The 15,373-nt window shown below is 33.1% G+C and overlaps 1 protein-coding gene and 1 pseudogene across 3 annotated transcripts in view; one reads left to right on the plus strand and one right to left on the minus strand.

Moving 5' to 3' along the window:
- The window catches only part of Chm (CHM Rab escort protein), a 158,787-nt gene that overhangs the window by 73,140 nt on the left and 70,274 nt on the right, over positions 1 to 15,373 (minus strand). For all 3 annotated transcript variants that reach the window (XR_005497922.1, XM_039099489.2, NM_017067.1), the window contains 3 exon segments: positions 12,873 to 12,989; positions 12,202 to 12,322; positions 10,417 to 10,642 (listed from right to left, as the gene is read on the minus strand). Coding sequence is in view for 2 of the 3 variants with exons in the window: in XM_039099489.2 (XP_038955417.1) it covers positions 10,417 to 10,642; positions 12,202 to 12,322; positions 12,873 to 12,989 (464 nt within the window). In the remaining variant the exon portion in view is untranslated.
- On the plus strand, positions 12,652 to 12,825 carry LOC120099532 (U2 spliceosomal RNA; annotated as a pseudogene).

The raw sequence follows: 15,373 nt of genomic DNA on the forward strand, positions 1-15,373 counted from the left end.
TGTCCAATAATCCACTTTTTAATATGTATTTAGAACTTCCTACATATAAAAAATACTAAATGTCCTTCCTAAATTGTTCTATTGATTTACATGCTAACTTATGTTAGACTGCTCTATTCCTTAAAGAAACTTTACTGTAAAGTTCCAAACTGCAGAATCGAAACAGTACAACAGTACAAAATGATTTTAAGACTGAACTGAGGGGTTGGGGATTTAGCTCAGTGGTAGAGCGCTTGCCTAGGAAGCGCAAGGCCCTGGGTTCGGTCCCCAGCTCCGAAAAAAAAAAAAAAAAAAAAAAGAACCAAAAAAAAAAAGACTGAACTGAAACTTTTAGTCACTCTTTCAGCATGTAATTAGTGCAGGGGCCCTTAGTCAGAGTGCTCATTTTGTTGTGTTATTGTGTTACTCAAAAGATATAATACAGTCTAAATTGGATGGATATGCCTAAATGGAACATCCAAAAATGTCTTGAGGCTTTTTTAAAAACTGGATTTTGTCTCCTACAAACCAGTAGAGAAAAACAGTAGTGGTATTTAATGGGTAAACAGAAAAGGGTCATACTGACATTAATATATATAATTGTGAACCTGAAAAACTGTCCTATAAAAGACTTTCTGTCTTTACATTTATATACCACAGGAAATTAAACAGGTTCAGACAAGTGATGGGTATTACTTCCAAATCTACCTCATATCTGCTCTGGTATCATTCTATAAAAGCAGCAGCAATGGTCATTAAGAATCATAATAACAATAACAACAATAGGAACAACAGTTAATATTTCTATAACACATGAATATACAATACTATAAGAATTTCGCAGATATTAACCACTGTAATACAATCCATGAGGTAGATATCATTAATATTCTCACAGATATGGAAAAGAGCAAATTACTAGGTATACTAAATAAACAGCAGGGCCATCATTTGATCTCATGAGTCCCTGTCACCCAATTCACTATAATTACTTCTTACTCACATGACCAGGACATTAAGTAGCTATTTGTATCCAACTGGCAAAGCACATTCCAATTACTCCTCCAGTAGTAACACATTCCAAGTTTTCTGTGGCCTGACCCACATCATATATCTTAATAAATCCTGGAAGCACTTGTATCATTCACTCCTTGAGACCTTTTCATTTCATGATCTCTTAATGAATATTAAATAATGAAAATTCATATCAGTGGCTCAATTCTTTTAAGTCATAGCTCCTTTGAAAATCTGATGAAACTATGGACTCCTTTTATAAGAAAACACATGTATAATACTTCATCTATACAAATTCCAAGGATTAATGTACTGTAGATTAAGAAGTTCTGATATATCTCCTTTTCATAAAAAGTTATTGTAACTATTGTCTAGTCAATGAGCCACAAAGAATGCATTAGAAAATCTGTATTCTAGCCCTATATTCTTTCACTTGAATTGTCCTCATTTGTAAAATCAGACAACCAATCAAAACAATTTCTATGAACAGTTCTCCCAGGTCTATTTTTCCAGAATTATAGTTTGATTTTGTTGGATGAAAAGAGATTAAGGGGATTCTGGTTAGAAGGAAAAAAAAATCTAAGGCTTATTTGTCACTGGCAATAACAATGAGGCAGACATTGAAAACCCTTATTTCATCCTTTCTGATTTCTTACACAATTGCAATATATGTTCAGTTTCTCAAAAATTTAATCTCTGGTCATTTAAGACTTTCCCCTGATTTTCAGATAGAGTCATTCAAATTAACAAGCAGCTCTTATGATTCTAAAAATTACCTAGAAGAAAAAAGAAGTCCTGGCTATTAGAGAATGACATGAGTAGATTACATTGACCCAAAAAGTGTTTCAAACCATGATTTGTCCAAAAGAACTACAAAACATTAAGCAAAATGTATTGATCTACTGACTAAAGAAGGCTTTAAAAGATAAAAAAAGAGACAGCAACAGCAAATATCTCACACTCTATTAAAACACGAAACCAAGAGTTACCATCCAATCACAGCAGCATCTGTGTGCCCCATTTGGGGATGAGTTCTGACATTACTAATTGAATGCACTCAATAGAAAAGTCCCTTTCCCTTCTGTCCCTCCAATAATCTCAAGTGAGGTTGTTAAATATTCACATATACATTCACATGATTTTTACATTTGAGTCTCATGGTCTGTTTTAAAAATCATTAATTCAGAGATCAGCTTCAGGTCTACAGTTTTCCTGTAACAACAGGTGACATATTATATTGAAATTATTTGATTATTCACATATAACAACATGCAGGGAAATGCTGAGTCTGAACAGTCAAAAAAAAGGTTTGCTGGTGATAATTTATACAAGTGTGTACACACACACATACACATGTATACATTTATGCATATGTGCTAAAACTGACACATTCCTGTTGCTCATCTTTAAATAGTTTTTCACATCAGAAGGAGTAAATTACTGGATAAACTAACAGCTAATTATCCTCTTATTTCCATTTTCCCCTCAAACAAAACTATCTGGACAAGTTATGAAAACTGAAAACTGCTGATGCTGGTGAGAGGGCTAAACAGGTAAATCATTTGCTGCCAAGCATGATACAACAGGAATCTGATTCCTAAAACCTCATGGTGGAAAGAATAGATCCCTCTGTTTTTCTTTGACATGGACCTGCATGCAGTGGGACTTGAATGACACATGCACATATACATAAAATGAATTAAGGAATGAATAAATGCAAGTTTTAAAAAAATCAAAATTTGTTTCCATTCTGCTGCTCTATTTCCCATATTATGGATGACAAGACAGAGTTTATAAAATCCACTCTGAACTAAAAAGTAGTTCCAAAACTTAGTATATTACCAACTACACAGATGGCAATAATAAATTCCTAAAGTTAGAAGGAGAAAAAGAACTTCTGTTGAGAAAATAACCTGTTTAAAAATCTACATATTACACACACACATTCTGTCCATTGTGTCAGAAAAAACATTAAGTAATTCATAGTAAGAAAAACTGTAAGGTTTGCAAGAATAGAAAAATACATAGGTTTCGATGACTTTCTTTCCAATATGGTCCAAGTTATATGCTCTGACATATTAATGCCTACTAGGTAGCACAATAAATAAGCTTCATTTTTGTTGCTAAAAAATCTACCTATTTAAAATGATAAAAGCCTCAAATGGCATTTATTCATGGGAGTTATCTCTAGTAGTTAAAATGTTATACTGCTTACACAGAATTCATTTAGGATGCAAGGATATGACTTACAAATGTCTTTGAATCCTTCCCATAAATATGCATGCACACCATTTAGAACAGTAGCCTTGATGAGAACACGTTGTAACTGCTGTGAGAAATGCTTAAGGGGCTTATATTAAAACAGAATACAGAAGGGTGGCTAGAAATCACAGAACAGGTGACACCTTATTTCGATAACCTGGTGATAAAAAGTGTAGGCTATGATGTATAGATAGTGGTAGTGTTAGTAGTTTAGGATATAAACAGATCAATAGTTATATGAAATTATAGTGCATTATGTAGTAAATCCATTAAAAACGTAGAAAATAGTATCCCCAAGCCAAGTTAATACATTTTTACTGTAATTCATACAGTTCCTTGTATATAAAATAAATTAAGAAGTCAGTTGTGATAATTACCAAAGGACTACTTAGAAGTTTGATATAATACTCCAAGCATTACAGGGCAAGGGTTGTTTGTTGTTTCAAGTAAACATACATTTCACTGTATCATTCCTGGAGAGACTAATTCAAGTTGGAGAAGATCGAGTATAATTTACATAACAAACTTGGAAGTTGAACCACAGGCACAATACTGAATAGAAGACTAAAAAAAAAAAAAAGTTCGGACAACATTTTAGCCTTAAGCAATCAGATAATAAAAGGAGGTCAAAGGGATACAAATGGAAAGGAAAAAGTCAAAATATCACTATTTGCAGGTGAGATGATAATATACTTAAGTGACATCAAAAGTTCCACCAGAGAACTACTAAGCCTGAGGAACAACTTTAGCAGAGTGGATCGATATGAAATTATCTCAAACAAATCAGTAGCCTTCCTCTACTCAAAGGATAAACAGGCTGAGAAGGATATTAGAGAAATGACACAATTCAGAATAGTCCCAAATAATAAAAAAATACCTCGGTGTGACTCTAACCAAGCAAGTGAAAGATCTCTATGACAAGACCTTCAAATCCCTGAAGAAAGAAATTGAAGAAGATCTCAGAAGATGGAAAGATCTCCCATGCTCATGGATTGGCAGGATTAATATAGTAAAAAAAAAAATAGCCATTTTGCCCAAAGCAATCTACAGATTCAATGCAATCTCCATCAAAATTTGAACTCAATTCTTCATAGAGTTAGAAAGAGCAATTTTCAAATTCATTTGGAATAACAAAAAACCCAGAAGAGCAGAAACTATCCTCAACAATGAAAGAACTTCTGGGGGAATCACCATCCCTGACCTCAAGCAGTATTACAGAGCAATAGTGATAAAAACTGCATGGTATTGGTACAGAGACAGACAGATAGACCAGTGGAACAGAATTGAAGACCCAGAAATGAACCCACACACCTATGGGCACCTGATTTTTGACAAAGGAGCCAAAACAATCCAATGGAAAAAAGACAGCATTTTCAGCAAATGGTGCTGGTTCAACTGGAGGGCAACATGTAGAAGAATGCAGATCGATCCAATCTTATTGTCCTGTACTTAAGTCTAAGTGGATCAAGAACCTCCCTATCAAACCAGATACACTCAAACTAATAGAAGAAAAAGTGGGAAAGAGCCTCGAACACATGGACACTGGGGAAAATTTCCTGAACAAAACACCAATGGCTTATGCTCTAATATCAAGAATCGACAAATGGGATCTCATAAAACTGCAAAGATTCTGTAAGGCAAAGGACACTGTCATTAGTACAAAACAGCAACCCACAGGTTGGGAAAAGATCCTTACCAATGCTACGTCTGATAGAGGGCTAATATCCAAAATATACAAAGTACTCAAGAAGTCAGACTCCAGTGAGCCAAGAAATAAGCAGCAATAAGCAGTTGGACAAAAAAATAATGTGTTCAAAAGTTTTGTGCCAGTACCACAATGGAGCTATATACTGAGTTCTATACCTAAGAGAAGGTCATGGAAAGGAAATAGTAACACCTCAATTGTGTAGTGCCTTGGCCAAACCAAGTAATTGCAGCAATATAAAGTATCTAAAGTTCTGAGTGCTCGGATCAAAGGAAGCCCTGAGAAAGGAAATAAGACACTAAAATGAATCTGCAGAACTAACACGTGGCACTAATCAACCATGTGAGAGTTACATATTAGAGCAAACAGAATAAAAATGCAAAATGCCTTCTTTCAGCCTCTGTGGGGGATTCTGTAGACATGGCATGCACACGCGCCAACACATACACACACACACACACACACACACACACACACACACACACACACGAGCACTCATAACTTAAAAAGGCAATAAATTTTTATAAGACATATTTAATACAGTAAAAATGTAGGACATCAAATACACTGTTAAAAAATACTTCAAAGACATACAACTTACATAGAAATCACAAAATAGGTTGACTTCAAAATATCAAGAGCAAAAATGGGTTATAAATAACAGAATTCACATTAAAAATACTGATAGGAACTGACAACCTAGGATTGTCTCCATAATTGAATTCCACTTAATCAAAGCATAAAAGAAAGCCAATGGCTATGGTTCTTCTCGGATGTAGCCAGTCTAGGAGGGAAAAGTGTAAAGGAGGAAGGAGAGGGCCAGGCTGCAGCTAACCAGGCTCCTGCTAGCTCAGCAAAAGCACTCACCACAGGCATGAGCGTGCTAAGAGAGCCCCAAGCACACTCCACAACACTGCAAGGTAAAAGGCACAGAAAGATGAGGCAGCCAAATACATACTCGAAACTTGGCATGAATATTCAACCAGACACAAGTAGATTTTGAAGAAAAAAATTATAGAAAGCAAAAAATCCAGATAATTAAAATATTAATCTTCTTAGAAAATACTGACAAATTTCTGTGATTTTAATAATGTCAGAATGAAAATCAAGTATTTTTTTTTATAAAATTACATGGAAAAATTGATAAAACTAATAGTATAATGGAGATTTTCAAACGTATCTGCTAATATAAGTAGATCAACAGGAATAAATTTCAATAAAGTTTAAAAACTATAATTTCAGGTTAATTTATTAGACTCTAAAAATTCTTAAAGGACTCTATACCTTTTATCTGCATAAATTTTTTGAGCAGTTATAGAGAAATAAAAACATGATATACTAGGTCCTAAAAGCTTAAAGCATCAAAACTCCCAAAATATTTTTATCCTCATAATGCAATTTAATACTAAAAGAATTGTCCCAATTAGTCTGGAGTCCCTCATAATAACTGATTATTCAATAAAGAAACCTTAATAGAAATAAAAACTTAGAATTTCTAATAAAAGTAATATATAACAACCAGTAAGATACAAAATAACTCATAGATATAAAATGCCTAAAATATTTTCATAATTTAACTGTTTTTAGTAAATAAAAAGATAAACTGAGCATAGTAGAACATGCCTATGTAATCTGAGTATTTCAGAGGCTGAAGCGGGAGAATGCTGAGTTTGAGGCCAGCCTGAGCTACATAATGAGATGTTTTTCATACACAGGAAGAGACTAATAGAGTTGACTTTTCAATACATAAAACTTACACATAATATTATATTTTATCATTTTCTATGATAAAATAATCATAATTGTACATTATTGACTTTTAAAAACTGCAGTATTATGAGAAGTTACTATTACTGAAAAATTTACATACTCAAGACACAGTAACTATACATGGTACCATTCACGATGGAGAGAAATATAAACAATACGAAGGTAAATGTAGTCCACACTGTGTCACTGAATTTCACAGCTATCTCATATGTTACATTCAGTAAGTTCAAGTATTATACATGTCCACTTAAAATTCTGAGTGGTATCAATCGTCATGAGAGAAGTTTCTCTCTCTAAGAAATTCAATGTCTCAGTAAAAGTGATCTTTTCTTACATAACTTTTTTTGTCACAAACTATACTTGCAAAATATGCAGAAATCAAAAATGTTCTGTGGTAAGGTTTCAAATTGAAGTCATACACAGGCTACCAGAATTCAGACTGTGGAGGTTAGTAAATCTGATTTTGAAGATGGATCAGTACATCTAACTGTTCCATCATTGAAGTTTTAATAACTGGGAAAAGCAAGTAAGAATACAAAAGAGTTAAATTGTCTCACAAAAGCAAAATCAAAGACAGTTTAGAGCAGAAATGAATAAACTTTACAAAGCTTTAACAGAGACAACTCAAACGCCAAACTTAACTTAGAAAGCTGATTCAGTTAAAGGTCACAAGGAAGTGAACATCGAAACTTTGACTTAAACAGCAGCATTTTATCCCCAAACTCCATATTCTACACTACCTGTCAAAAGACTAAGCAGAAAAGCTTCCTGAATTTTAATGATCTTTTTGTAGTACAAAATTGCAAACAAAACACTTAAAATTTTAACTATGATCAATAATCAGAATACACTTAAAAATTATATAAATCAACAAGAAAAGGGCAACACACTGGATATGATGCCTTTGGTCCTAGTGCTTCGGAAGCAGAAGCAGGATGATCTTGGGGAGTTCAAGGCCAACCTGGCTACAAAGTGAGTTCCAGGACAGTGAGGGCTCTTAAACAGAGAAACTCTGTCTCAAAAAAATAAAATTAAAAAAAAAAAAATCGGGCTCAGAGGTTAAGGACTCTGGCTCCTCTTCCAAAGATCCCGAGTTCAATTCCCAGCAACCACATGGTGGCTCATAATCACCTATTGTGAGATCTGGTGCCCTCCTCTGGTGTGCAGTCATACATGCAAGCGTAAGTCTGTATACATAACGAATTAATAAATCTTTAAAGGGGAAAAACATAAACAAAAAAACCAATGAATGAATTAATGGAAAAAAAGAATGAAAAGAAAAAAGAAAAGAATGAGGCAATAACAAAGAAGACAAATGGCCAAAAGATAAACAAGTATTCCTCAGAATAGAAACCATGAATAGCAATAAACATAAGAGGCTCAACCTCACAAGAAATTAGGGCAACTCAAAATCAAGATAGGAGTGCATTGAAATTTTGTGACTAAAGACTAGCAAAATTGTTTAAATGTTAAAGAATTTATAAAGCTAACAAATTTCTACACACTGTTCCTAAAGTATATATAATACAATTATCAAAATGAGTAATATTATGCTTGTAAAATGTAAAACACATATTCTATGGTTAAAAACTAATAAGGGATTAGCTTATTTATTTAGGTCAGTGGTAGAGCACTTGCCTAGCAAGCGCAAGGCCCTGGGTTCGGTCCTCAGCTCCAAAAAAAATAACAATAATAATAATAATAATAATAATAATAATAATAATAATAATAATAATAATTCATTCAAGGCTGGAGAGATGACTCACTGGTTAAGAGCACTGGCTATAGTAGAGGACTCATGTTTGATTCTCAGCTACCACAGGACAGTTCCCAACCATCTGTAACTCCAGTTCCAGTGAATCCTACACCCTTATATGGCTTCCAAGGACATCTGGCACACATAAGATACACACACACACACACACACACACATATATATATATATATATATATATATATATATACAGGCAAAACACTCATATACACGAAATTAGAAAAAATTCATTCTTAGAAAATCCTTGTATCTATTTACATGAGAGAGCGAGTGTGTGTGTGTGTGTGTGTGTGTGTGTGAGAGAGAGAGAGAGAGAGAGAGAGAGAGAGAGAGAGAGAGAGAGCGAACGTGCATGTGCGCATCCACGGGTATACTGCTCTATTACATTTTACATTATTTCCTTGCAACTGGATATAGTGGTTTGAATGAAAATCATTCTTGCAAGCTCAAAAGTTGTGTTGGCCTTGTTTGGAGAGGTTTAGCAGGTGTAGCCTTGCCGGGGAAGGTATTACTGCAAGTGAACTTTGAGGGTTCAGTCTCAGCACACATCAAGTTCACTCTGCCTCCTGGTTACAAATCAAGATGGAAAATGAGATTCTTGTCCATGCCACCATAATTGTCGCTTGCTGCTATAGCCCTGCACTATGACTGGGCTCCTATCTCTGGAAATGTAAGCCCACATAAACCTTTCCTTCCACAAGTTGCCTTAGTTATCCTGTTTTATCATTGCAGTAGAAAAATTAAAACAGGGTCTCTCATTCAACCTGGAGCTACGTTTGTGGTAGCAAGCCACAAAGATCCTCTATTCTCAGACTTCTTCCCCAAAAGAAGGTAGAGGGTTACAGGCACATACAAAACTATGCTTGACTTTTTATGTGGGTCCTGAGGATATGAACTCAGATCATCTCTACGTACACATCTCTCTAAGCCGCTAAAGAAAGCCTTGAACACATATATCATATCAAAAGACAAACTGTGCCAGCTAATCCTATGTCAACTTGACACACAGACTAGAGTTATCTGAAAGGAAGGAACTTCAGTTGAGAAAACGCCCTTATAAGATTCAGCTGCATGGCATTGTCTTAATTAGTGATTGATAGGTGAAGGTCCAGCCCATGGTGAGTAGTGCTATCCCCTAGCTGGAGGTCATAGGTTCTACAAGAAAGCAGGCTGAGCAAGACATAGGGAACAAGCCAGTAAGCAGCACCCTCCTCTGTGGCCTCTACTTCAGCTCCTGCCTCCAGGTTCTTGAGTTCCTGTCTAGACTTCCTTTGGTGATCAAAAGCAATGTGGAAGTGAAGGGTGAACAAACCCTTCCCTTCCCACTTTGCTTGGGTAATGGTGTTTCATCACAGTAATAGAAACCCTAACTAAACACATACAAAAAGATGTTAATAGAAAACATCAGCAAATTTAGCTCATGGTAAATTCACAAGCAACTATGACAAAACAATAAAAATTTTGTACGTGTGTGTATACTCTATATATAAATATAGTGTGTCATATGTCATACATCATGTATATATGAAGACATATGTACATGATATTATATATACACACACATATATATGTATATATGTATATGTGTATATACCTATATACTTTATCAGGTTCCAAATCAGGCCAAATTGAATATACTGTTTACATTGAGATATAAACATTAAATCACTTATAATTAATAAAATGAATTATGTTTGCATATACTAACTCTTCACAATTTATTTTAAGACAGGAGCATCAATAACTCAGCCTAGCCTCCACATACTATGTAGCCAAGAGTAGCTTTAAACTCCTGACCCTCCTGCTTTCACACCCATGTGCTAGGATTACAGGGATGCATTACCCAGCTCACTTTTGTCTAATTTTCATGTTATCCATACAACTCTTTTGGAAGATATAAATCAAAACATACCTGCAAAAACACTGTGGAAGTTCTCCTTGGCCATATAAAGGAAACAGAAATGGAGTGTTGCCATATCGCCCAAGACACTGAAGAAACTTTTTAGTAGCTTTGAGACCATCTACAGTACAGCTTGTTGTCTCTGATGTCATTGCAATTGAGTGCAGGACAAAATATTGTAGGTTAGGGGTTAATTTTTGAGTTTTTAAATATTCAGAAAATGTAGTTCCCTCATATGCTATGAAAAGAAAGGTGAAAATTTATCAATTAAAATCAGATTTAATATCTATTTAAAACCACCCCATATTAATATAGCTAGGCCTGTTAAAGATATCAAACAAGTATTCTTCATTACTACACTTTGGAAATGAACTATTTATTGGTCTTAAGAACAAAATATGGAATAACCTCCCTATCCTAAATGAATTGATAATATAGTATTTGAATCATTGAACAATGAATTTTTATTTAGTAATTTATTGATGTGAAAATCCAGAGAGTAAATAACTCAATGGATTGCTGTGGATGGAAATAACTTCAATTTATTAGCTTTTAAACTATATAATAACGTCAACATTTACATCTAAAAATATTAAAGAAGATAAAATGGAATGAACTGATAAAATGCATTAATAAAAATGTCACTTTGTTACATTTTGCATGATACTATTGTTAAAATATACTTCTCAATCAAACCTCAAATAAAAACTTTAACTAAATAATGAAACTAATATCTCTGTGGCTGCTGGAATCCAACATACAGACAATCACAGATCAAATAATAAGGAACACCTATAAAATTAATGAATCCTTTCTGTTAGTAAGAGAATACAAGTAAATGTGCAACTAGTGTGAGGGGGTCAATCCTGGGATAGAAGAAGCTAGGTCTTTATGGAAAGAATCTAAGACAATTAAAATGACAGAAATTAACTAATTGAGAGGCTCTAAGTAGAGGCGCTGGCAAGAACAACCTGGTATTTATTGCCTTATAAGGCTTTAATAGCAAGAATTAGGCTTTCAGAATTCCATCAAAATAAATCATGATGTAATTCTCAAGGTAATCAAAAACATATTTTAGGTTTGCACAATATATCCATCCCAATGTACTTAAAAAATAGATGACATTAAAATAATGAAATCAACTTTGAATAAGCTAAAATAACTGGCCTTAAAATACAGAAAGAGGATTAAACCTTAGCGTCCATAGATCTGGAGGTTCCCCTATATATGATATAGCACTTATGTCAATCAAATGAATAGCTCAATCTCCCAAGAAAAATGGCATCTACCACATTATTACTAATTACTATATTATTATTATTATTATTATTATTATTATTATTATTTGTAGTAGTACCAACAACAACAAATTAAAGGAGAAATAAGAAAAAAGGTATGTCATATATTAAGAATCAAGTAATATACTATATATCATGAGCCAAGTTTTACATTCAATTCCTAGTGCCATACACATGATTAAATAGTCAGTTAACAGTATTTAATTTTAAAAATTTAAAAGGGGGAGCTAGCATGACATACTTGCAAAGTTGAAAGTATTTGTTCTATAGCTACTAGCTGCATATATGTACTAAGCACTTGAAATATGTCTAGCATGACTGAAGAACAAACTATTTACTATTTCATTTGAATGAAATCACATAGTAGCCTGTTGCTATAGCTTACTAGGTCTAGCAGATAGAATACATTTTAGACTAGTCAGTTGTTTCCCAAATTGAGGAACATATTAAAATTAAAATCTCTAATCATCAGAAAATGCAAGTTAATGGAAAGCAATACCTCTGTACTCGTCAGGATGTTCTTCATATTCTACACAAAACGTAAGAAATTTCATAAGCATTCGCTTTTCTACCATAGTAAGTTGTTTGCTATTGAAGACATCTGCTCTGGAACATGGAACCTGAAAGGCATTTGAAAGTAAAGGTTTCAAAGAACTTCCTATTGACACAAGTATTCCAGGATTCCGCTTTTTAGTCCTTTCCTCTTTACAAGGTTATCATTTCCATTCCATTCTCACTGCTCCATGTCACCTTTCATCACTTCTAATAGCATCTCTATTAACTACAGAGATAATTAACTTGAGAGCCCTGTTACTTCATTCTGCCAAGTTGTTCTTCATGCCTTTAAAAGGCCAATAGCACATCACCCCTAATAGCAAACAAATGACAATTCAAATATAGAAGTGCTGACTGAAACTAGCATTTCATCAACATTAAAAGCAACCTAGGGATCGCTTCTCAGCCTTTTGGCTAAGATCAAGTGTAAAAGCAACCTAGGGAATAAATGTTCAAAAATAAAACGGAAATTTTAATGGAGCCAATTTTGTATTTACATTTATAAACCACCACGCAAAGTTGAAATGTACGGCCTTACTAGGAAAATAATAAGCAGTGCTTATCCTTCCAAAATGAGTATAGTAACTTGGTTCAGATAGTTGAGCAGCACAGTACCTGTTCCACAGTTCCTTCTCGAAATGCAAGAATCCTCGTAATATTTTTAAACTCTGCATATCGACTAACATTTGATTTGATTAGAAGATCAATTAGTAATCCCCGAGAATACAGAAGCTGTAAACAGAAAGTATTTAAGAGGATATTATCAAAGGCATGACAAACAAAAATAGCAACTACCATGCACATGCACATACACGAATGCACATGCACATACACGAATGCACACACACACACACACACACACACACACACACACACACACCCCTGTTAGAATTTAAGTTACATATACATTTAAAAATCTACAAATATTATACAATTCATTAAATGTCACAATTTATTATCAAATGTCAAACCAAAAATTTTTTTATTCTAATAGGTTTCTTTGAAACTCGTTTTGGCAATGAAACCAGATCTAAACTCCTAACAGTTTTTCTACTCTTGCCTAGACATAGGAACATTTATGGATTTCATTAAAGAAATGTTAATGTATTTAGTTATGTAGTCTCCTCTCAGCTCTGGTAAGAATGTTACACTGCACAGAGCACATTAACGATTCCCTTCTATATCCTTCTAAAATATCCTTGTTATCTGAAAGATACAATACCCAGGACTTAAATGTCTAAGGTTGATATAAGATTTTGAATTGGAAACAGAGACAGTTGGTTATAAGAAGAGATGAGTAGAGTTGACCACCCCATGCCAACAATACAGACAAACCAAAAATCAAATAAAATAACCACACATGGATTTGTGATACACTGCCATAACAGAATAAAATTCTAAGCTCTCATAATCTGTTTATATGACATATGACATTCTCAAGAAGTGAACAATTTTATTATTGATAAATATGTGGAGAACTGATTTAATCTTTCAGCATATTTCAAAACTAATAGCAGAGAGGAAAATAATAAAAATATAAACACTATTATTTAGGATGTTTGAAATTTAACCATATGGATAAATATTATACATTTTGCTATTTCCTAGGAAAAATATAATTTATAACTTAGTATACTAAAAATAGAAAAGCTATACTATAATAACTAGAGAAAATTAAAATGTTTGACTATAAAAAATATAGCATCCCATTTTTTTCTTAATTATAAGTTTGAGCACACAAGATGATCTGTACGTCAGTAGAAATTATGTGCAATTTTATAACCTATCAGATTATTTCACTATTGGGTCAACCAGAGTTAACACTTTTCTAGAAACTTTAAACACCCTGATTAAAGAAGTATGCCGTGTTATTTGATTACCTCATTCCTAACACAATATACAACTATGCAACCTACTTTTTATATTTATAAGTCTTAACTCTATAAAATAAAGTGGTATTTTATTTATTTAAAATGTATTCATTTCTGATTTAATACTCTACCAACAGACAATTTTATAAATATAAATATATTTATACCCAAAATTCTTTCTTATAAAGTCAAATAAACCTTAAAGCAAGTGGGTTTCAGTTATCATTAAAGAGGAAAAACACACTTTAATTAAAAATACCTTGGGCTTAAGTTTTTAAAGTGTGGAAATAAAACATGTACCATATTTAATCATAAGCCTTTTTTTCAATGTTACCTAAGTGATCTACCATAGTAATTTCCCATGATGAGAATTGAAACACATCTGTAATTACATTAAAGTAGTAAGAAGCTGTTTTAAACATTATTTTGTCTCTGTGGCTTACTGACTCCATAGCTGAGGCATATAAGCTTACTTAAATTAGAACAAAAAAACTTTCATGTTGATTTTTCTCTAGTATTCTGGACAGTATAATTTGTGAAGGAAAATATTCATATTTTCACATACTAAATTGAAAGAAAATAGGGAACCACACATACCAGATTTCATCACATCTTTTATCACATCTTTTAAGGCAACGTCTAATTTGATATTTTATTATTGTTTTGAACAAAAATAGCCTTGTTCCTTATGAATCTAATACAATTTTGAAGCTTCCCATGGTCCATCATCAGAAATTATAATGAGCTAATGTTAAGAGTTAGTTATGGAAACAGCAGCAAATCAAAAAAATTCTTCTCATCCTCTACCATCAATAAGAAGGTATACTCCAATGTCCTCAAACCTGACCATAAGATTTTCAAAAGTGCATTGGTTTATTTAGAATATTTATACAGGTTAAATTTTATAAGGGCTATGGTATGTTTACATAAAATTTATTGCAAAGAACATGAAATTTGAACACAATATTGAACACAAATAGAATTTTCTTCTAATGGATGGTGTCCATGCATTAGAATACTAGAATGAATTACCTGCCCTAAGACAATAGCATTGTTCATATACAAAAAATTTTAGTAGAGTTTAAAAGCACATTAAATATATGAATACTAACACCTTTATTTAACTTATACTTTAAAAAGTATGTTGTAATCAAATTATAAAATTTTGTTTACTATCATTATAGAAAGCAAATACTCTACAATTCCAAAACTAAAATGAAAAAAAAAGTACACTTAGAGGTCCAG

This window comes from Rattus norvegicus, chromosome X, assembly GCF_036323735.1.
Source record: "Rattus norvegicus strain BN/NHsdMcwi chromosome X, GRCr8, whole genome shotgun sequence".
In the NCBI taxonomy this organism is placed as follows: domain Eukaryota; kingdom Metazoa; phylum Chordata; class Mammalia; order Rodentia; family Muridae; genus Rattus; species Rattus norvegicus.